Source organism: Ipomoea triloba, chromosome 10, assembly GCF_003576645.1.
Source record: "Ipomoea triloba cultivar NCNSP0323 chromosome 10, ASM357664v1".
In the NCBI taxonomy this organism is placed as follows: Eukaryota; Viridiplantae; Streptophyta; class Magnoliopsida; order Solanales; family Convolvulaceae; genus Ipomoea; species Ipomoea triloba.
This window is the reverse complement of record NC_044925.1, coordinates 324,035-346,723: the sequence shown is the minus strand read 5'-3', so window position 1 is coordinate 346,723 and position 22,689 is coordinate 324,035. Positions and strand designations below refer to the sequence as shown.

Genomic DNA, 22,689 nt, shown 5'->3' with positions numbered 1-22,689 from the left:
ATGAGAAAAAACTTAGGGTCTGTTTACTAACAGAAAACTGTTTTCTGTTTTCTATTTTTCAATTTTTCAGTTTTCATTCTCTGTTTTCTGTTTAGAAAACTTGTTTACTGACACTTATTTTTTCAAATTTATTTTTCCAAATTAACGTTATAAAATTAACAATAAGTTTAATTTCGAGTTATTTTTAGACCTTATATTTAAAATATTTTAAGATATATTTGGTTTAATTAGAATAAATATATATTTTTTACTTTGAAGTCCAATATATGTAAAAAAAAAAAAATTACATTTGATATCCGGACCAAATTTATATATGTATATAACATAAATAAAAATATATTTGACCCAATAACCTATTAAGTTCACACAAAATTTAGTTTAGATAATATTAATATTTTTTTGAGCTAATAATTAAAATATGTTTGGATATATTCATTTGAATGACATGTATGTAATATATAATTTTTATTTTGAATTCTAATATAGTAATATATGTGCGAAATTTTGATATTTGATATCTGGACCAAAACCAATAATCAATTGAGTTCAATCAAAATATAAAGCGTGGTATAGATTTCAATTTTTAATTTAGATAATGTGAATGATGTATAATTTTAAGCATAATCAAATAAGTTATGTTTAAATAAATAATGTAAATAGAAAAGATAGAAGATAATGATAAGTAAAAGAAGATGATAATAAATGTAATCATAATAATGAATAAATATGTAAGTAGATAATGGTGAGAACGTGGTTATAATGACATTTAGAAAAAGAAGATGATAATAAATGTAATAGTTGATGCTGTTTTCCATTTAGAAAACAGTTTTTTATAGTGTTTCAGTTTTCTAGAAAATTGAAAAATTATTTCCTGTTTTCAAAATAGAAAACTGTGCTAGTAAACATGTTTTCTGTTTTCTGTTCTTCAGTTTTCAAAATTTCCAGAAAATTAGAGAAAATTTCCAATTAGTAAACACACCCTTAGCTTCTTTTTCTTATTAGTGAGAGGGAAAGTAGTATTAGAATGAGAAAAAACTTGTCTATTCCGATTATGGTGATGAATAGTAAGAAGAATTAAAAATTTCTCTCTTTTTTTTTTTTCCAATGTTGACAACGATCTTATATACAGATAGATGATGTTGTTGCAGGTGGCCAAAAATAGTGCATTAGTTTGTTCCACTATATAGCAAAGGGGATATGAAATGACACATAGAAAGCATACAAATCTATGAAGTTTTGTATGTTGTAGTAGCACATGTCATGTGTCTATGAAGTGTGAATAGCATGTTCATGCTCATCTCGTCAAAATTCAATAGGACGAATATGAAAAAATGCAATAATCTTATATAATAAATTTGCTTAAAAAATAATTAGTCGATAGAATTCTTTTTATAGTTACACTATTATAGATTTATAGCTCAAATTTATATAATTATTGCATAATAAAATTTGAATTGCGATAGATGTAATCCATTCACATAATTTGAAGGAAAATATATATAATAATGGGAGAGCAATGCATGCATGCATGCAATGCAATGATTACAGTGAATCACGGGAAACACAACACGTTCCTCCTAGACCCTCTTGTCTCTCTAACGGTATCCGACTATTCTGCTTCTCAAACTCTGAATCTAGCAAATTCATCGTCTTCCTCGCTCGCGCTCCTCATCTCCTTTTTTTGATCAAAAACCGGTAAATTTCTATACTGAAACTCCACGCAATGACGTCATCTCAAGGAGCAACGCCGTACGTGCCGGGAAACATCCTTATCACCGGCGCGGCGGGTTTCATCGCCTCCCATGTAACTAACCGCCTGGTTAAGCGCTATCCCAACTACAGAATCGTAGGGCTGGATAAGCTGGATTATTGTTCGAATTTGGGGAATCTGAACCCTAGTTTGTCCTCGCCCAATTTCAAGTTCGTGAAGGCTGACGTCACCAGCGCCGATCTCATCAACTACGTATTGTCGGAGGAGAGATTTGATACGGTAATGCATTTTGCCGCGCAGACTCACGTGGATAACTCGTTCGGGAACTCGTTCGAGTTCACGAATAATAATATCTACGGGACTCACGTGCTGCTGGAGGCGTGCAAGGTGACCGGCAGCGTGCGGCGGTTCATCCACGTCAGCACCGACGAGGTGTACGGCGAGACGGATCTGTTGACGGACGTGGGGAATCCGGAGGCGTCGCGGCTGCTTCCGACGAATCCGTATTCGGCGACGAAGGCCGGGGCGGAGATGCTGGTGATGGCGTACCACAGATCGTACGGCTTGCCGACGATCACGACGCGCGGGAACAACGTGTACGGCCCGAACCAGTTCCCGGAGAAGCTGATCCCTAAGTTCATCCTCCTGGCGATGAAGGGGGAGCGGCTCCCGATCCACGGCGACGGGAGCAACGTCCGGAGCTACCTCTACTCGGACGACGTAGCCGAGGCGTTCGACGTAATTCTCCACAAGGGCGTGATAGGGCACGTGTACAACATCGGGACGAAGAAGGAGAGGCGCGTGCTGGACGTGGCGGAGGACGTGTGCAAGCTCTTCGGCCGGAGCTCAAAGGAGGCTATAGAGATGGTGCAGGACAGGCCATTCAATGACAAGAGGTATTTCTTGGATGATCAGAAGCTAAAGAAGCTAGGATGGGAAGAGAGCACTCCATGGGAAGAAGGGCTAAAAAGGACACTAGAATGGTACACAAAAAACTCAGACTGGTGGGGAGATGTGACCGCAGCACTTCATCCCCATCCCAAAGTCTCCATCACAATGCCATCCTACGACTACGATGGAGCATTGCAGCAACTGGCAATAGGGAGAAGCAACAGCACAGGGGGAATGAAATTCCTGATCTATGGGAGAACAGGGTGGATTGGGGGGTTGCTGGGGGAGCTGTGTCAACAAGGGGGGATAATGTACGAGTATGGAGCGGGGAGGTTACAGGACAGGGGAGCGTTGATCCGAGACATAGCGAGGGCAAGGCCTACGCATGTGTTCAACGCGGCTGGGATCACGGGCAGGCCAAATGTGGATTGGTGCGAGTCGCATAAAGCTGAAACCATAAGGACAAATGTGGTGGGAACTCTAACCTTGGCAGATGTTTGTAGAGAACAGGGGCTGTTGATGATGAACTTTGCCACTGGCTGCATATTTGAGTATGATGAGAAGCACCCACAGGGATCTGGGATTGGATTCAAGGAGGAAGATAAGCCTAATTTTATTGGCTCATTTTACTCCAACACCAAAGCCATGGTAATCATCTCATCTCATCTTCTTGAACTTGTATTTAGAGCTGTCGGAACGGACAGGCGGAATGGACCTGCCAAAGCCCGTCATATTAGCTGTCGGAACAGTCACGCGGGATGGGCCTGCCAAAACCCGCATGGGCCTGCCAAAACCCGTCATATTAGAGCTGTCGGAACAGATAGGCGGGACGGGTCTGCCAAAGCCCGCCATATTAGAGCTGTCGGAATGGACAGGCGGGACGGGCTAAAAAAGTCCATTTTGACAACTCTACCTGTATTGTAGCTTTGTTACACAACAACACAAGAAGAAGAAATTAAGTAATGAAATTCACAATTTATGCAGGTGGAGGAATTACTGAGAGAATATGACAATGTGTGCACTCTCAGAGTTCGGATGCCCATTTCATCTGATCTCACCAATCCCAGAAACTTTATAACAAAGATCTCGCGGTACAACAAGGTGGTCAACATCCCCAACAGCATGACGGTGCTGGACGAGCTGCTGCCAATCTCCATTGAGATGGCAAAACGAAACTGCAGAGGTATATGGAACTTCACCAACCCAGGAGTCATAAGCCACAATGAGATTCTCGAGTTGTACCGGGAGTATATAGACCCCGGGTTCAAGTGGCAGAATTTCAGTTTAGAAGAACAAGCTAAGGTGATCGTTGCTCCCAGAAGTAACAACGAGCTTGACATGACAAAGCTCAAGAAAGAGTTCCCTCAACTATTGTCTATTAAGGATTCCGTCATCAAGTATGTCTTCCAACCCAACAAGAAAACATGAATAGAGATTCTAATGCTTTAACATATTTTGCAGCTAGAAGCCAACACAATCCATATGTAACTCAAACAGAAGTGTTCGTGTACTTTTACTCAATTCCTTTTTTTTTTCTTTTTAGAATACAAATATGTAGATTGGTTTCTTACCATGGTTTCTTGTATATGTAATTCTCATGTACTTGAACTCTATAAAACATAGTAAAAGTTATTCTCAAATTTTCACAAGTATATATTCTCTCTATTTAGAGAGTAACTATAGTTTTAATGATCCATCCTGACACCCCAAAGGTGAATAGTAGTAACAACAACAGCAAAAAATGCAGAATGGTTAGCCAAAGTAAGAGCATCTAATCCTCAGTACTAGGCAGTTACAAGGCTGTTGAAAGTAACTTTTGTCAAAGTCCACAAGTACATTAAGACCGAAACAAAGAACATAAAGGAACTAAAAGATTGAACCAATCAATTCTGCAGTGATTTTTCACAAGCAAAACAATTAATAGTACATAATGCAAGAATTGATTATTGAAATAGACTATTGCCCTGAGACTCATGGCTTTAGTACAATTGACATATTAAGGCATTTGTAAGCTTGTATACAGCTAGAGGCACAAAGAACAAATAAATCTAGAGGTTCTAGCACTGTTTTTTCTGGGCGAGCGGTGTTACTGCTAAAGCTCTAGATGCAACCCGGACCTAATAATTGTGATGGACAAGCAGACCGCAATACAGGTATCCACTGCTTAAATTGTGGCAGAATGACTGACCACACTCTTGAGGGAAAATGGAACAAATAGCATTAACTGGAAACGTTTTCTTCAAATCTTACCTTTAAGGGCCCAGGTAATAATTTGTGTTGTTTTGCCAGGTTATCTTCAAGAGTAACGTGCTCCCTGAAAATTCCGTGGATATTAATTCCCCCATAAGCCATGCAACCAAAGTCCCATGTGAAAACTATCAAGAACAAGTGCTTTTCTTTCCTTCAATTGAAGCTGGCCCAAGTGATCCACAATAGATCCTACAAGAACTTACTATATACAAAGTAACCAATGACCATCTACAACACAGAGGTGTAGGACTTCAAGGTTCCTTTTTCATTTTAACCATGGCCTTACCAGTAATCCTCAACCATTTATTTCATGTTAGGAGAACTCGGAAGCTGATCTGTAACGCTATTGTTGAATTTTCCACTAGGCTGCCGGACTTTAAAACTGCCATGTCTCACTGGCCTGGGATGAAATAGAGAGTTGAGCATTTTCTCAAGAGTCTGAACTGTGTATTTTGCATATTTGCTGGCACTTGCATCTTGTTCAACTAATGGCCCGTAGTTCTGCATGTAGCTCCGATATACAGGAACTATTGCCTGAATTATCATTTGGCATGTCTTTTCTCGTAGGTCTTTGTCAAGCATGACCCAGTTGGACTGTTTCTTATACATGTCATCAAAAGCCTCGTTGAAAGCTTTCAGTCTTTTCTTGACAAGATCACGAGCAGTAGCACGCCCACCTGAGAACAAAATAAGACCTTCCCGGCTTAACAAAGCAGGAAGCTTGGACCAGCTCTCTTTCAAGAAGAATGCAGAATAGTAATCCTTGTACTGTTCGTGCTCTCGTAACCAAGAATCTCCCAGTAGGGTCCCGAGCTTTGTTCCTTTCAAATGTTTGTACAAATGCCAATGATTGTTCATCAAGAAAACATACGACAACACACTGTCTTGATAGCCCTTTGACCATGTTTCTAAATTCAGTTCAACTGCTTTCATAATATTCAGTAACTCATCAATGAGAAGCCGCTCTTGAAATTTTTCGTGCTTCCAACTTCTTTCAATGACCAGAACTTGGGTGAGGATTTGCTTATAATCATCCCCTAACAACTTATTGCAATACTCAGTGATAAAGATAACCAGTTTTGGAACACTGCCATCTGAAGGAGGTGGTGTTTGCCGCTGCAATTCAACTTGAAGCAAAAGTTCCCAAAAGATTTCACAGGCCCCTTCAATCACCCTTTTGATGAGATCTCTTGTGAGATTTTGGATATCAGCACAAGCTGTCCCACCGAAAAGCCTATTAAAATCCAATCTTAGCTTGTTTAATGATGAGAAGATATCCAACAACTTTAATAACTTGATTGGATCCTTCTTACTCTCGGTAACGGTCTTTCCAAATTGAAGGAATGCAAGAATCCCTGCCTGTGCGGCTATCTTAGCAAAGCAACTCATCCACACATCCAATCCTAACCTCTCAAACACATCATTACATAGTTTATATTCAGCCTCAAAAAGATGCTTAACTGCAAACTCTAAATGCCTACCCCACTGAGCTATGTGGCCTTCTATGCTCAGCACATCATTGAACTCAGAAACAGAAATCTCAAGGTAATCCAGGTTAAGTGCCTGCAAACTTGCCCGGACATTTGAACTGCGAACCTCAACATAGATGGAAATGCAGTTCTCTAGTCTATTGTTGGCAATCAATCGGCCAAGAATTGCCTGTAGTCTCTGTATGACAAAAACTGGGAGAGGAGATGGAGCTATGCAGGCCTGCTCCCCTGGTAAGGGAGGATCTGACATTGGCAATGGAACACTATTTTCTGTCAAGAGGCGCCGGAACTCATTCTCTAATCTGTCAAGAGCAATCACAAGAAGCCCTCCATCAAGGCGAGCTTTTTCGTCCCCGCTTTGCAATTTGCGCAGACCACTGAGTTCCTCTTTCAAATTGGAAATAAACCTGCCATCCGCAACCCGGTGGTCCTCAAGGTACTCCACGATGTCAGCCAACCACTGAATGGCCATCTCGCAATTCTCTCCCAAGAACCTCAAAGCCTCTTCAAGCCTCTTCAGCACCCCCAGGTAGCCCACGAGATCCGATTGGGGATCAGATAAAGACTTCTCAAGCCCATGAATAGCATCAAACACCTTGAGCACAGCAGTGGCAGGAACCACTGCACGGTTAATATGACCCGCAACAGCCGAAAGAGCATCCTTCTGAGCCCTAATTGGTCGAACTGCCGCCTCCAGAGACGGCAACCGCTGACTAATCTCAGCAAATCTAGGCCCAGCTTTCTGAAGCGACAAACCTAGTGCCTTTGATTTCTCCAAATTACTCCGCAGAGATTTCCTAGCAGATATCAAATTCTCAATCCCTTGCTCCATCCCTCAATTGATCCAAACCCCTCAAATCACAATCAAAATCATTTCATCGCTTTATTTGCCCTAGCAAAAAAATAAAAATAAAAATAAAAATCAGTCCAAATTCTGAGAAAAACGCACTCGCGTATCCGTCCGTTCACCAAACCCTCACCAACCAACCCCTCTTCACACCGAGGAAGCAAACCGTATAGTACAGCTCCAACTAAACAGCAATCAATCAACAACACAGTAATACAATATAGTTGGAGGTAGTTGCAGAGAAATGGTAAATAGAAAAAGCTGGAGAAACTTACAAAGAAATACTCCGTACACCGTAGTAGTTCGTAGTAGATTCCAGCACACGAAGAATATATTTTGATGGCCAGATCGAATCCAGCTAGAGTTGAAGAAAAAGTGATTCAGTGAAGATATAGAAAATAACCAAAAACCCTAAAAGCTCGAATTTTGGTAACCGGAAAAGGCAGGGCTTTTGTAGCAGCAGCAAAGAGCAAACTCTCTCCCCCTTCGCGGTGGTCTCTCTTTCTCTTTCACACTTTTATTTTTGACAGTGTGAATCCTGTGAGCCGATTCTGTCTTTTCTTTACTGATTTCTCTTTTCTCAATAAACAATTCAGTCTTGCCTGCCAGCCCACTCACCCAGTAATAACGTTAGTGTAACATGATTGTACTATGCGTTTCATTAATTGTACTTCTTCCCCTTCATTATTTCACTCCTACTTGGGCACTTGGCTACTTTTTTTTTTTTTTTTTTTAAGAACTACTTGGCTACTTAGGGGTTAAGACATCTTCAATACTTTGAAGATTTTGAGAAATTTTTACGAGTATAGTTAGGAAAAAAAAAACAAGAGAGGATAGAAAAAAAAAAAAAGAATAACAACAAAAGCAAAAAAAAAATAAATAGCTTCAATTTTGGAGTAGTAGATTGGGCAGTCTTATGTTGTGTACGGAAATTGTTCACGAAACGACTGTATATTTCATGAAGTCAATAACAAAGATTTACGAGCCCAAGTTGGCGCGTGCAGTGTGCGCTCGTCTGAGCGCAAGAGTTGCGCCTCACGTATTGTGAGGTGCATCTCTCTCTCCAAACAGTGGGACCTACTAACCTGTATAAACTTGGTCCTTGCAAGAGCAACCCACACCTTCTTTCTCCTCCCTCTCTCTCTTTCATGTGACAAAAGTGTCTCAAAGACAAGAAAAATTCCCTTAATGGGATGTTCTTACTAGTTATTATAGGTACAATTCGAGAGGTCAATCTTAGTTTGACCTGATAACGTGGCTAATAAAATTGAAAATTTTAATGTTAGACTTGAAACATTCCAATAAAAAAACAGTCTGATAAGTCTAAAACAGATAAGTCTAGTGATTCGAACGGATTAGCTCGATAGCTCAAGTCAATTAAGGTTTTTTTCTTTTTTTTTTTGAAAACAAAGTTATTCTTTATTGTACAAGTAATATGAAAAATAATATGAAGTTTATATATAAGCTAGTCTTTAATATTTTTTAAAATTAAATTTATAAATAAAAAAATATACATACATACATACATATATATATATATATATATATATATATATATATATATATATATATTATAAAAATAATAATTTATTTCGAAACACTATTCTAAATAATCTTTTAAAATAAACTAGTAATAGTAATTATTACCTTTTAAACTTTCAATTTTAAATAAACGGTACTATTTTATGTAATTGCCGAACAGGTCGATTATGGGCAACATGTGTCATAGTCATACCACCACCGACTTCTACTTCTATGCAGTGGCCACATTCAATTATTATTTTTGTCATATAACTTAGCTTCTACGTAGAAAGTTGCCTAATAATCATGTTAGCTTCTTGTAAATCCCATGCATTTACACGTCGCTATAGCTCTATGTCATCCTACATTCTCATCATATCTATTATCTATCTCAGTGGGCTGGGCATGTTATTCACATAATTGATCATTATAATGTAAGTATGTAACCTTGTATATATAATGTATCTAAAATTATTTATAATAGGAATAGCTCAAATAGCAAGTAAACCTTTTTTGTCGAGAAGAAATTTTAAGAGAATCCAAGTGACGAATCCTCTTGAACCAGCTCCCGTGCCTCTCAGGACGAGCGGGAATTAGTCGGACGGACAGAAAAACAATTAGCCTATCTTGCCTCTTTTCAAGGTCACCTTCTTCTAGATTTGGATGAAGGCAAAGGCGCCAACATCATCTTTAGGGTACGTAATCAGATTAAAAAAGAAATAGAGTTACGAATTTAATTGTTATTTTAATAATAGTTGAAGGGTTTATTTTCTTTATTAGATTTTTTTTTGTATGTAAACTCTTTAGAGCATCCCAATGAAAAATACTTCTTAGTCCAAAATAACTCGTCTTTGCAAATTAAATGTGTAGATACACTACAGTGTCCACACATTTACAAGGAAAAGAAAAGGTTGTGCATTGCACACAAAGTCCAGTGGAATGCATGCTACCATTGCTACGCATGTGCCTCCTAGGTATACTAATAGTAATTATATTGTGAAGCTTGATCCAAAGATTTTACCTCTGTAATTTTATTTTTATTTTAACTTTTTTTTTAATACTTTGATTCAATAATAAATTTTGTGTGAGACTATCTTAGTATATGTAATACTTTTTAATTAAGGCTATGTTTGGTTCTTAAATGAGAATCGGAATCAAATACTTGATAATGATAATGGGTTTTGGTGAAAGTATTTTACATGTTTGGTACTTGGTAGTATGGTGGAATTAGAATGATTACCAATATTGATGTTGGGTTGTGTATAACCCTATAAGAATAAATGTTTTAAAAATACAAAATCAAAACAATTAATTCTAATATAATGACATCCAAAGTATTAATATGAACAAAAAATTCAAAACAAAAATCTAAAATGATTAATCCTAATCAAAACTCATAGTTGTGTTTTAAAAAGTTATCAACCAGACACTAACTATGATTTTAATTCTCATTCCAAATGTGTAAACTCATGAACCAAACACACCCTAAAATATAATACTCTTTATAAGTGGGGAAATAATAACAACAACAACAAGTACCATAAGTGAAAATGTCATTATAGGATGTGAAAAGATGCATTAGCACATAGATGGAAGTTTTATGGTATGCTAGAATTCATTCATCTGAATTTCTAATGATAAGGCAGTAGTTCATCAATATAGTTACCAGCACACAACTCAATTGATTTTTAGACATAAATTGTGAACAAAGACACATGATTGAGTCCTAGTAGTCATAGTGTGAGAGTTTTACTCCTCAACTATTGGCAAATTAATTATATTGTGGATTATGGATAAATATTTATTTTTAGTACTAGTATATTGAATGTTCATTTTAAGATAGTATATCTAAAAATGAACTTTCAATACACAATAAAAAAAAACCTTCAAAAATGAACATTTAGTACAAAAAAAAAAAAAGAATTTTGTGTCAATGGTCCACTTTACAAAGTGTAAACTTTATGTCAATAGTCTACCTTGCAAAGTAGACCATGGTCCATGGTATAATGATTGTCCACTATTCTATGGGGTCAGGGTGTCAGTGGTCCACCTTACAAAGTAGACCATGACCGATGATATAATAATTATTCACTATTCTGTGGGGCCGGTGTTTGTGGGTCCAAGAACGAGAGAATTTCGCTTTTTATGGACAGGATAATATTGGGGTTCTCTGTAAAATAAGTTGTGATTGAAAGTTTCTTACTTTTTGATCTGGTTCCTAGTATTTGAACAGTATTTCCATATTTGGAGTATATAACAAAAAATTTTGTTACATTAAAATCCTTTTAAGATTTGATAGAAGATTATGAATGATTACACTAATGGAACTTACAAATTTAGCATCACTATTTTCTCTTTCCTTGTGTGTATATATACTCTGAATAAATCCACTCTGGAGCAAAGGAGATATGTATATACAGATATCCTATACTAAATTCCTTGTATATATATAACACCCAAAACAATAGCAGAAGAGAAGCTGAACCATGGCAGTCAAGCCTTCCCTTTCAAGTCCCAAGATTTTCACCTTTGCTCTCATATCTGTTTGTCTAACTCTCATTTTTGTGACAACCATCAAATTCCTAGAAGGAACCTATGAAAAACACCCAAAATGGATCCTCCCTATACCAGTCCAAAAGCCTAGTTGGTACCAAGTATTGGAAACCAAAATAGATGTTACAAGAATGAAGATTGGTCTAGTGAATGTTTATAGTGTGGAGAAGGAGATTAAGGGTTTACCGGAAAAAGCGGAGGTGATTAATGTGAAGTTTGGTCGTGTGAATGGGAGTGTTCGGTGGACAAACTTATTCCCGGAATGGATAAACGAAGAACGACCTCAAAAGTGCCCGGAAATACCAATGCCGAGGTTTGAGGACTACAAGGATGTGAATGTTGTTGTGGCTAGGGTTCCATGCAGGGGTTCAACAGATGTGTTTAGGTTACAAGTGAACTTAGTGGTTGCTAATCTTGTGGTGAGAAATGGATGGGGAAATGGGAGAAGTTATAAGGAAATGCATGTTGTTTTCATTGGCTCTTGTGAGCCAATGTTGGAGATTTTCAGGTGTGAGGATATGTTATGGCATGAAAGACATGATGCATGGGTATATAAGCCTGACTTGAGAAAGCTGAGGCAGAAAGTGGCCGTGCCAGTAGGAACTTGCCAACTTGCTCATCCATTTGATGAACCAAGTGAGCTTTACTTCTTTCTTTAATTGCTATGTTAAATTGAAATGTGGTTTAACTATTAGGAAAGTAAGCATTTGTGTGGATCCAAAATGGAGGGTAAGAACTTGACAACTAGATATTCACCTATTAGGAATACAAAATGAATACTTAAAGAGCCATAATAATAACCTGGGATGTGGTTGAGTAGAAAGGGACTCAACCATCCATAACCAAAGGTCAAAGGTTCAATCCTTGGCTTTGGGTATGAAGCAGTCTTAAATTTCCAAGACGCTGTCCCACCCAATAGAGGTGCCTACAATTCAGCGAAGCACTCTGGGCGCTGCATACCGTAGTGGCTGCTGGTTTCCCTCATCATCAAAATAAAAAATAAAAAAATTAAGAGGTTTAATTGTTTAGCTAGAGCTTCCCATAGGGTGCTAATTTCAGGATATGATATTCCAGATCTAAATTAAAATGTAGTCTACTGGGATACCATTAATATAGGGTATATATAAGAAATTTTGTTGAAGTGAGATGATCTATCAAAAGTAATATAAAACTAAAAATGTCAACAAAAGCAGGATTTTAGTGATGACAGGATCCAACCACTGACTCTAGAATTCTGTAACAAAATATGTAGTAGAAGCAGGACAAGGTTAAATGCCAAGCACAACTTGCATTAAGGGTGCAGAACTAGATGAAGTGAAAAATTTACTGGCATGGCAGGGGTGAAACTGCCCAATTAGCATATGTATATTGTGTTACAATAAACTTTATTTACTTTTTACTGAAGTTCTCTTTATGATCCTAAAAAGGGATAATAGTAGTTTGTTAGTAATTCCCCTTATCCCACAAGCAAAACAACACCCAGAGGGATTAAATGGCATAAGAATTTTAACAACAAATGACCCTTAGCTTCTTCAGATAATACCTCATCTTAATGTATATCTTGTGTAAATCAGGTCAAGAATTACAGGGAAGAGCCTCTAACAAGACCCTACGCCAGCCAAGAGAGGCTTACGTAACTATCATCCATTCATCAGAAGCCTACGTCTGTGGTGCAATAGCTTTGGCTCAAAGCATCAAGCAATTCACATCGACAAAAGACCTAATCCTCCTAATTGACGAAACTATCTCTCAAAAATCCCTCAGTGGTCTCAGAGCAGCGGGATGGAAAACTAAGAAAATAAAGAGGATTCGAAGTCCACATGCAGAGAAAAATGCATACAATGAATGGAACTACAGCAAACTTCGGATATGGCAACTTGTGGAGTACGATAAACTTATCTTCATAGACTCAGATTTCATTCTCCTGAGAAATTTGGACAAGTTTTTCACATACCCACAATTATCAGCAGTTGGGAATAGCAGACATGTGTTCAACTCCGGTCTAATGCTAGTAGAACCCTCAGAATGTACCTTCAAAACCCTAATGCAGAAAACAAAGACCACTGGCTCATACAATGGGGGTGATCAAGGGTTCTTGAATGAAGTTTTCTCGTGGTGGCACCGGTGGCCAGCTGCCTTAAATTTTCTAAAGGATTACCTAGTAGTTCCGGATGATAAACGTGAAGTACCAAAGAATGTGTACACTGTGCATTTTCTAGGGATGAAACCATGGAAGTGTTATCGAGATTATGATTGTAACTGGGATAGCTTGGAAAACCAACGTTTTGCAAGTGACATGGCTCACACAATGTGGTGGAAAGTTTATGAGAAAATGCCTGAGAATCTACAGCATTATTGTGCTCTTGATCCACAGGTGGAAACCGAGATAAGAATGTGGAGGGAGAATGCTAAAAATGCCAGTTTTGCTGATGGACACTGGAAAGTTCCAGTGAAAGATCCAAGAAGTTTCCTTACATGATTCTTTTCCTTCTACATTTTCAAGTAGGATTCCTCTAGTGGATAGTTAACTACATACAGTAATTTTCTATTTTACAGTAATTTTATTTTGGATAAAAATTAGAAATTTGTGTTTGGACCTGAAGCTTTTATAACAAGTCTCTACCAGAAATGGCAAAGCAGTACAGTAACCATAACACAATTCATGCATTCATAGGCTCAATGTGTGTTCATCTTTTTGGACACTTCAGAGGTCTCTAAAATACAAACACACACAGAGTTAAAATACAGAAAGGTTCATACCGTCAAGTGTCATGCTTTCGTCAACAAGAGTTCCTGAAATCCTTGAGAAACAGCCAGGCAGGATGTACATACTGGTGCAGCTGTATATATCTGAAACAGCTCAAACTGTAAGAACATGTGTTTTTCCACTAAATAATAAACCACATCAAAGAAGTTGCTTACCTTATTGAAGTTATCCGATATCCAAACACTACTGAACTCTTCCTCCACTTGTCAGAAAATCAGCTTTTAATCACTTCACTCAACTTCATTATTGTAAACACCTCATATCTGTCTAGCTCCATATAACCAGTATTTAATATGTAAAGTTCAGACCAGCCAAGTAGTGGAGGTGTATAGAACCAGCGCCTGGCTGCTGTTCAACTAAAATAATGTTAAACAACGGAGCCTAGAGAAACTATAGAAGTAATGATATCTACTAGTCTACTACTGAAAAGCATCATTCCAAATATTGTTTTTTGAATTTTCTCCACATGAATTAGAAGGAGATGAAGATTTTTCATAAGGATAATGGGCATGTAAACACTAATAAATCAAATGAAACATTTGTTTGATCAACCAGTTGGAATTTTTCTTCACCAGATTGTCTCTTGTCATTTCAAGAAGTATTTTGTCTTCAATGAATACAGGTGGTGAAACCTGGCTAAACATCTAGTGAAGAGCTTTGTCCTTTTAGAGGAACATGGTGGGCTACAAAAAAATCTCTTACATAGTTGTAGAAATTAAGAACTAAGAAAGGATTCAGACACTTCATGCAATCATGTCAAATCTGATTTGCTGCATTTCCGAGGAATTGTTTGTGTGATAAACTGGACATAAAAATCAAGTAATCAAGCAATGAATCTTACATGTGCAAACTACTCAATTGAGTATTTGATCCCTTTGATAGGAGCACTTGAGCCAGCAAAAGAGAAATCTGCAGCAGAGAGATTTGGCATTTTCTCTACTTATGGAGTGAGCTATTACATTCTGTAGAAGTTTTTAAAGTTGATGTTGACCAAGTTTCACATTTCTTTTCCATTAGAATTATATCCATTGAGAAAAGTAAAGATCTTGAGAGACAAACAGGCTTTCAATACAAAAACTCATTTCATTCTTTGTAGCTTTACTGCCACAATTTAGTAATTGCTCCTTCAGAGAACCAACTCCCTGCAATTAAAGAACTCAAATAGATAACTGGCCAAAAACAAATAAATTCCATACTGCAGGCAAAGCAACTGAAGTTCGGGCATTCAAGAGTTTAAGGTTCCTTTTCACCAGGCTTGTGAATTGTGTGAGGTCTTACAAATCCTTTACATTTCCTACTCATCATGATCTATATAGCACAATTTTCTCTTATCTGGAACATATCCTTCATCTCCAATGTGTCTATATAACTCCAACAAGGTACCATAAATACTATCACATTGTGGATGCATCTGATCAGCAACGACAAAGTTATGAACTTTCTTTTCGATTTCAATCCAACTTATCCCAGTCTCTTTTGTTATCCCTGTCTCTTTCATTTTCTTGATAATTATTGCTCTCTCTTTCCATTGCCTTTTGGAAGAATGTATATTAGCCAGTAGGACATATGGAATTGGGCTATCAGGTGAAGCCAAAAGCCACTGTTCAGCTGCATATTTTCCCATATCAGTATCTCCATGAATACTACAAGCACCAAGTAGAGCCTGCCAAACTAGTACATCAGGCTTTGTTGGTAGCCCCTCAATAAAGCATTTCGCTTCATTTAGAAGCCCTGATCTTCCAAGCATGTCAACAACAGAAGCATAGTGTTCCATCCTGGGAACCATTCCATAAACTGTCTGCATGGATTCAAAAAACTGCATTCCTTTCTCCACCAAGCCTACATGACTACAAGCATGAAGCAAAGAGAGAAAGGTAACATCTGTTGGCTCAACGCCATTTGATCTCATTTCTTCATATAACTTAAGTGCTCTAAAACCATTACCATGCCGGGCAAAAGCTGCAATCAACGAGTTCCATGAAACTGGATTCCTTTGAGGCATCTGGTCAAAGACTTTGACAGATTCCTGCAATTCACCGCATTTGGAGTACATGTTAATTAGCCCATTGCTAACGAAGGGATTGGGAAGGAACCCTTTCTTGATAATTAGCGAGTGAACTTGTTTTCCAAGCCCTAACAGTGTATCACTACCAAAAACCCCAAGAATGGCTGACACCACATTTGGGTCAATGTCAATTCCTGATTTGATGATTTTGATGAAAATTTGCAAAGCCTCTTCTTCAAATCCGTTTTGGGAAAAACCTACAAGGATGACTGTCAATGAAACTGTGTCAAGCACCTCAGCAGACTCAAAGATTTGCCAAGCATCCTCTATACTGCCACACTTGGAATACATATCCATAAGTGCACTCTCCATACACAAATTTGATTGAAATCCCAATTTCCAAACAATAGCATGAATCTGACAACCCTTTTTGAGTGCTTGCATGCCACTACATGCCAATATTGCGCTCAAATAGGTTAAATGATTAGGGACATCAGATCCACAGCGAAACTTATCAAACAATTTCAAGCTTTCCTCATAAAAATCATTTTGAGCAAGCCCAGATATAATAGCTGTCCAAGTGATAACATTCCTCTGAACCATCTCATCAAAAACCCGCCTCCCTGAATCTGGACTCCCGCATCTAAAATATGAAGTAACCAAAGCATTCCCCACGGAAACCTCTCTCTCATAGCCACTCAGAAACACCAATCCATGCATCATTTTATTGACCATAAGAAACTGAGCCCTATCACATGCCGATAAAATGGTAGTTAAACTAGCATGATCAAACCAGCCAAACCCCAAACTCAGCAACTCTTTAAAATACCCAAGTCCCATTTCAAACGCCCCGTTGTTTATGAACCCTGAAATTATTGAGTTCCAGGAAACGGTGTCTCTTACAGGCATATCCTCAAACACCTTAACGGCGTCAAGCAATTCACCGCATCTTGCATACATTGTGAGGAGAGAGTTGAGAACTCGAGTGGCGGTTTGATTCTGGGGGTCAAAGGGTCCGGGATTCTTCATAGTGAAGGCATGAATGCAACTTCCCAAACGAAGATTGCCTTCTCTCCCACAAGAGGAGAGGAGGAGGCTTATTCCTATTGCATTGTCGACACAATAAGGCTTCGCTTGGGATGATGAAGAAATTGGATTCCCGGAGGCAAATGCTCTTACGGAGAAAATGAGATAGGTAAGAGGTGGATTCAGTTTCCGGGAGAGCCATCTGGTGGTGGTGTTCATCCATGAAAGAGCGGTGGGAACACTCCCGCCGAAATCAAATTTAGCGCCCAAATAATTTGTATAAATCTTTCCCTGATCTTAAATGACGTTATTGTATAACCAGGCCACGGGCCAATAAGTCATGTGGCAAAGCAAATTCATTCCAGTACAAAATCTCAGTTAATCACCGATCATTAATTGCATTTCATTTACCATACTCCGCACGGCTGGTAGAACATAAATAACAAATACATTTTTAATATATTAAAAATATACTCCATTTTTTTATATATAAAGTACACTATTTAAATACTGAAAATACATTATTTTATATATATTATCAAATAATGTACCTTATATTCATCATTCACACAATTATATAAACTATAGTCCACACAATTAATAATTTGTCGTTAACCACAATTTGGATCTCATATTATAAATTTGATCTGGGAAATTTTGAAGGTGTGCAGTTGTGCACATGCTAAATTACACTAAAAAATATTTTGTAAAAGTTTTATTAAATGACTGTTGGTGAAAATAGAATTGATTAAAATTTAATTTTGGTCCCATGGGTATTAACAAAATGGCAGTTTTAGTCAACATGTTTAATTTCTACCAATTTTCGTCCACAACTATTATTTTGCCATCAATTTTTATCCATGACTATTGTTTAGTGTCAAAATTCACAACGTTAGTCACTCATTTGTTTACTTACGACATGCCGTAATTTAAAAATTTTAAAGGTATTTTCGTCATTTTCACCTTCAGATCCCAAATTGAGCATAAATATTGAGATTTAAGTCCTAAAATCTATCCAATTTGTAATTTTCCTTCTCATCCCACCTTAATTCAAAGAGAATAATTGTGAATTGAGATTTGAGACCGATCTTAGCGCTTAAATTGGGATCTTAATAATTTGTTGCCGGTTTGTAATGTTGTTTTGGGGTGTGACAGGGGTTATTCCCCGCTCTTTGTACATTATCCCGGTCTATTTACCTTGATCAGTATTTTATTCCTCCCCGGTCCATTAAGCCAGGTCGATTTGTTGGAGCCATACTACTTGCCAGGTACAGGACCCGCCTTTAGGCTTGTGCATGTCTGCCACGCGGTCGCCATGCTGCAAGCCCGACTCATGTCCCTTGACAGCCTATATATACCGCATTTAATGTTGTGAAGGAAATTTTTGGTTGTTTTCTATATAATAGTCAAGTAGCTCGGGAACCTATGAGCCACTACCACGTTGACCGAGTTCTATTAGGTATAGCTGCATTGTACCCGACCCATTCATTAATAAAGAGTATTTCCTGACTGTATTTGCATATTTACTCTATCAGTGTGTATGGGGAAGTAAGAATGATAAAGTTTGGAGTGATGTCTCTTTTGTCTTTAATACTATGAAGTGGAAGGTGCTAGACGCTGGTAGGTTGAAGTTGAATACGGATGTCTCCTTTGATCCAAAGAATAATGCTATGAGGTTAAAATGGGTGCTGCGAGATGATGAGGGCAGTTTATTGGAGACCAAGGGTATGCGCATAATGGGTAATTTCACAGTCAAAGAGGTTGAAACTGTTTGTATTCGCACAACCCTTAGTTGGTTGAAAGAAACATGTTTGGGGGATGTTGATGTCGAGACAGATTATCATTTGCTTTACTACGCATTATATTCAGAGTCTTTTAATTATGTTTTTGGTGTTAGTATTGACGATTCTAAGGAATCGGCATCCTTGATAAGCGGTGTTGAGTTTCATTTTGTTAAGTGATATGTGAATTGTGTTGCTCACACTGTTGTTTGAGAAGCCATTTTTGTGTCAGGTTGGGAGAATGATTTGATAGTCCGCCTACTTATCTTGTTGTTGTCTGATTTAATACATTAACTTTTTCTTTAAAAAATGAAACATATTTTAAATTGTATTAAAAAAAAAAAAAAGAAAAAAAAAAAAGCACTAAGCGCGCTGTCCTCTGTGAGGCTGTGTTAAGTGTTAACTGTTTTCCCAACACACAAAAAGATAATGAGAATCTGAAAGGGGAAATATAAGGCTTGCCCATCAGAAATGGCCACAAAACAACACCTTAAACTAAGCTCTGAATTTGCATCATAATATCCCTGTGGAGATGTACTCTCACTCTCTCCCATCTTCCTTCTTCAACTCCACAAAGCATTGCGCTCTCATCACCAACTCACTTCCCACCGCACCTTTCTCAACAGTCTCGCCGTCACTCCACACTGGCTGCAGCACGCCGAAGATTTGCAGTTCCGGATCTCCGGCGAGGGAGGAACAGCGGCGGCCAGTTGTGGTGGGGAGGAGAGAAGCGATTGGGGTGTTAGGATTGTGTTTAGGGGCTGTTGGATTGCGGCAATCCGCGGCTGCTGAAGAAACAACGTCGGCGGCGTGTGAGTTCACGGCCGCGCCTTCCGGGCTTGCATATTGCGATAAGGTTTTGGGGTTTGGTCCTCAGGCTGAAAAAGGCCAGCTCATTAAGGTTAGCTATAGCTAATACTCATCTTCTGTAATGTAATTAGGGATTGTGATGATTTATTGTTGAGATTATGGCAATGGCATAACATAAAGAAGTAAAAGAGATATGAGTTAATACCATCTAAGTACTCCGGTATATTGATTTTGACACGTTTAGTCCTCAACTTTTAAATTGACCCCATGATCCATAGGCTTTCGGATGGTTAATTTAAAAGTTTAGGACTAAACGTGCCAAAACCATCCCGACCTTAGATGGTGTTAACTCTAATCAACCATATTTAAATTTGTGCCGTGGACTTGGGCACATTACCATTTTGTCTTCTTTGTTTTTTACCATTATTATTGTTAATCTCAACATTTTTGTTGTTATTAATGGATGAAGAATTTGGATTACACATCAGGCACACTATACAGGTAAGTTGGAGAATGGGAAGGTCTTTGACAGCAGCTACAACCGGGGGAAACCTCTCACGTTTCGCGTTGGTGTTGGTGAGGTATATTGTTACTTCACACTCAACTTGTTGCTCTTTAATTTGTTAATGATGTGGTGAATTTAAGTGTTTGTGAATCAGTAATCAGAGCTAGCTGTTGGTCGAGTTGAATGTGCCCTAACAGGCTATCGGTATAGTACTAGTTAGAACTACAATGCATTAAAATGTGTTTGCACGATTCACGATTGGAATCATCTTAGGAGAGGTAATTACTCATAGGCCGGCATGAGTCCTCTTAGGAAAGAATTTTGAGTCCTTAGTTGTGATAATTATTTCCTGTGGATTGTGAACTTGACCACCTCCCACCTTCATAAGCAGTTTCCTTTATTTAGGTGTCTTCTTGCTACATCCCGTCTTGTTTGGATCAGGATGTATGTAATGCCTGTCCTCGAATCCTAGTCATACCAGTACTATGGGTTGTGTATGTTACAGTAACAGTTGGACAATGTCTGCCCTGACTTTGCCAGTTATTTGGAATTCAATATCTACACATCTTTTAATTCACACGTGGACCCTAGTCAGGAGTAGGACTAGGCAATTACGTGCCAGATTATTCCCATAATTTGTACCATAAATTACCGAGTGAATTATATTGCACAATTTTAATCATGTCAAGGATTTACTTATTAATGCTGAAAGTATCCAGATGTTTGTTTGGTTATGGCCATTGTGGTTGATACTTGATAGGGATTGGATAGTTGAGGATCAAACTGGCAGTGAGTAGGATCTGTGATATCTATCTTCTAAAGCAGTTGTATTCTTATATTTTCTAGAAGACTAGAACAGAAGTCTAGTACCCTTAGAGCAATGAACAAATAGACTGGTATGAGCTAACAGATTCTTAGAAATCAGTTAACGGCATTTTGGTTAATTATTGGGCTTCAGGGATTGGACTAACAATGCCCTTAAATCCTATGATCAGTTTACATATTTGGATTAGGCAATGGTCCCCCACTGCGACGTCCAATTCCAAAACTTTGGACTAAAAACAAAGAGGGAGTTGGGAGGTGGTTCAGGTGGGATTAAATAATACCAAACTTTTGATTAATCCACTTGCAAATATGGAATCATACAAACCCTTTATTTTGTGCACTAAATTAGTGCTTTATTGCTAAAGTGAGGGTTCTGGCTATGAATTTATGAAAGAGTTAATTCCATCGAAGGTCCTTTTTCTTTGGTGGTGTTGAAATTGAGGGATTGAAAGGCCTGGCGGGTGGAGAATAACAACCACACGCTAGTTAGGCGAAAACAAAATATGTGAGAAAACCAAAGAAGAAGAGAATAGGAAGAATATATTATAATAAAAGATAACAATAGATTGTATCTCCCTGTGTACTCTACACTTCTATGTATTAAACTATATAAGGATCCTATATTCCATGGAATTGAAATACCAAGGGGGGACATGGGATTCTAATTCCATGAAAATGAGGGAATTTCAATTCCCCCCAACCAAACGAAGGAATTTGCTTGCCTTCGAAATCAGGTGGGAATGGAATTGTAATTCCCTCCAACCAAACGCCCGGCTATTATTTGTTTATGGTTAACTTGTGTGTCTCGTCTCCTCTTGCATTCGAACTTATTAGTAGCCATTCTAGCTGTTGGGCTAAGGAGATCAGATGCATACTCTCTCTATTAGCCAGTTGTTGTAACATTCAGTGATGACTGCATTCCTTATTGGTATACCTTATGTGATAGGTCATTAAAGGCTGGGATCAGGGAATTCTAGGAGGTGATGGTATTCCTCCCATGTTAGCTGGTAAGGTGGAAACCTCATATTCTTAACTTGTACTAAACATAAGAGAAATAAAGCTAAACACGCATTTCTATCTCAATAAAACGTTAGGAGGAAAACGTAAACTGAAGATTCCTCCCGAGCTTGGATATGGAATGCGAGGGGCTGGCTGTAGAGGAGGTAATGTATGAGATGTTTAAATTACATGCTTCTGCGTATACGATGAAAGATCTGTTCTATGTTGTTTTCTAATCTCGTGCTGCCTGGTTATATATGATGTAGGTTCATGCATTATTCCGCCTGATTCAGTTCTTCTGTTTGACGTTGAGTTCGTTGGCAAAGCTTGATACTTGAGAAGTTGGTCCAGAAACCCACAGATTCATTAGAAGATCAATCAGGTTGTCTGTGCCTATTATGGTTCTAAACCTTCATTCTTTCTGTACTCTGGCCAAAAACCTAAAAAGTTTATTAAAAGAACTTGTCACAATACATTTTTCTAAAGAAAATAGTCCATTATATATACCAATGGCCAAAACATTTGAGAGGGGACAAGTTTATTGTGATTCTGATTTTATACAAACTAGTATTTTTACCCGTGCGTTGCACGGAATGAATTTCTTATAATATTTTAAGAATATTTGGATCGATATACAATTATATAAATTATAACATCGAATATTATATAGCGCAATTGATGAAATTAGTTGGATTGATTATGTTTTCT

At 38.0% G+C, this 22,689-nt stretch overlaps 5 protein-coding genes across 5 annotated transcripts; 3 read left to right on the top strand and 2 right to left on the bottom strand.

Annotated features, from left to right (window-relative positions):
* The first annotated feature begins 1,512 nt into the window (after positions 1-1,512).
* On the top strand, positions 1,513-4,339 carry LOC116032161 (trifunctional UDP-glucose 4,6-dehydratase/UDP-4-keto-6-deoxy-D-glucose 3,5-epimerase/UDP-4-keto-L-rhamnose-reductase RHM1-like). The gene is made up of 2 exons (XM_031274593.1): positions 1,513-3,250; positions 3,587-4,339. The coding sequence occupies exons 1-2, from the start codon at positions 1,724-1,726 to the stop codon at positions 4,028-4,030; spliced, it is 1,971 nt and encodes a 656-aa protein (XP_031130453.1). The 5' UTR covers positions 1,513-1,723; the 3' UTR covers positions 4,031-4,339.
* A 55-nt stretch (positions 4,340-4,394) lies between these two features.
* Positions 4,395-7,744, bottom strand: LOC116032160 (exocyst complex component EXO70A1). Its single transcript, XM_031274592.1, has 2 exons — positions 7,465-7,744; positions 4,395-7,234 (listed from the first exon to the last, which is right to left on the bottom strand). Exon 2 carries the CDS (start codon positions 7,172-7,174, stop codon positions 5,156-5,158), a length of 2,019 nt encoding a protein of 672 aa, XP_031130452.1. The 5' UTR covers positions 7,175-7,234; positions 7,465-7,744; the 3' UTR covers positions 4,395-5,155.
* Positions 7,745-11,196: 3,452 nt separating this feature from the next.
* LOC116032235 (putative UDP-glucuronate:xylan alpha-glucuronosyltransferase 4) lies at positions 11,197-13,742 on the top strand. The gene is made up of 2 exons (XM_031274723.1): positions 11,197-11,899; positions 12,838-13,742. The coding sequence occupies exons 1-2, from the start codon at positions 11,197-11,199 to the stop codon at positions 13,740-13,742; spliced, it is 1,608 nt and encodes a 535-aa protein (XP_031130583.1).
* A 166-nt stretch (positions 13,743-13,908) lies between these two features.
* On the bottom strand, positions 13,909-17,353 carry LOC116032069 (pentatricopeptide repeat-containing protein At3g05340). The gene is made up of 3 exons (XM_031274469.1): positions 14,872-17,353; positions 14,186-14,378; positions 13,909-14,113 (listed from the first exon to the last, which is right to left on the bottom strand). Exon 1 carries the CDS (start codon positions 17,278-17,280, stop codon positions 15,325-15,327), a length of 1,956 nt encoding a protein of 651 aa, XP_031130329.1. The 5' UTR covers positions 17,281-17,353; the 3' UTR covers positions 13,909-14,113; positions 14,186-14,378; positions 14,872-15,324.
* A 1,933-nt stretch (positions 17,354-19,286) lies between these two features.
* LOC116031837 (peptidyl-prolyl cis-trans isomerase FKBP13, chloroplastic-like) lies at positions 19,287-22,614 on the top strand. Its single transcript, XM_031274148.1, has 5 exons — positions 19,287-19,743; positions 20,141-20,233; positions 21,929-21,989; positions 22,077-22,145; positions 22,248-22,614. Exons 1-5 carry the CDS (start codon positions 19,375-19,377, stop codon positions 22,310-22,312), a joined length of 657 nt encoding a protein of 218 aa, XP_031130008.1. The 5' UTR covers positions 19,287-19,374; the 3' UTR covers positions 22,313-22,614.
* The last annotated feature ends 75 nt before the right edge of the window (positions 22,615-22,689 follow it).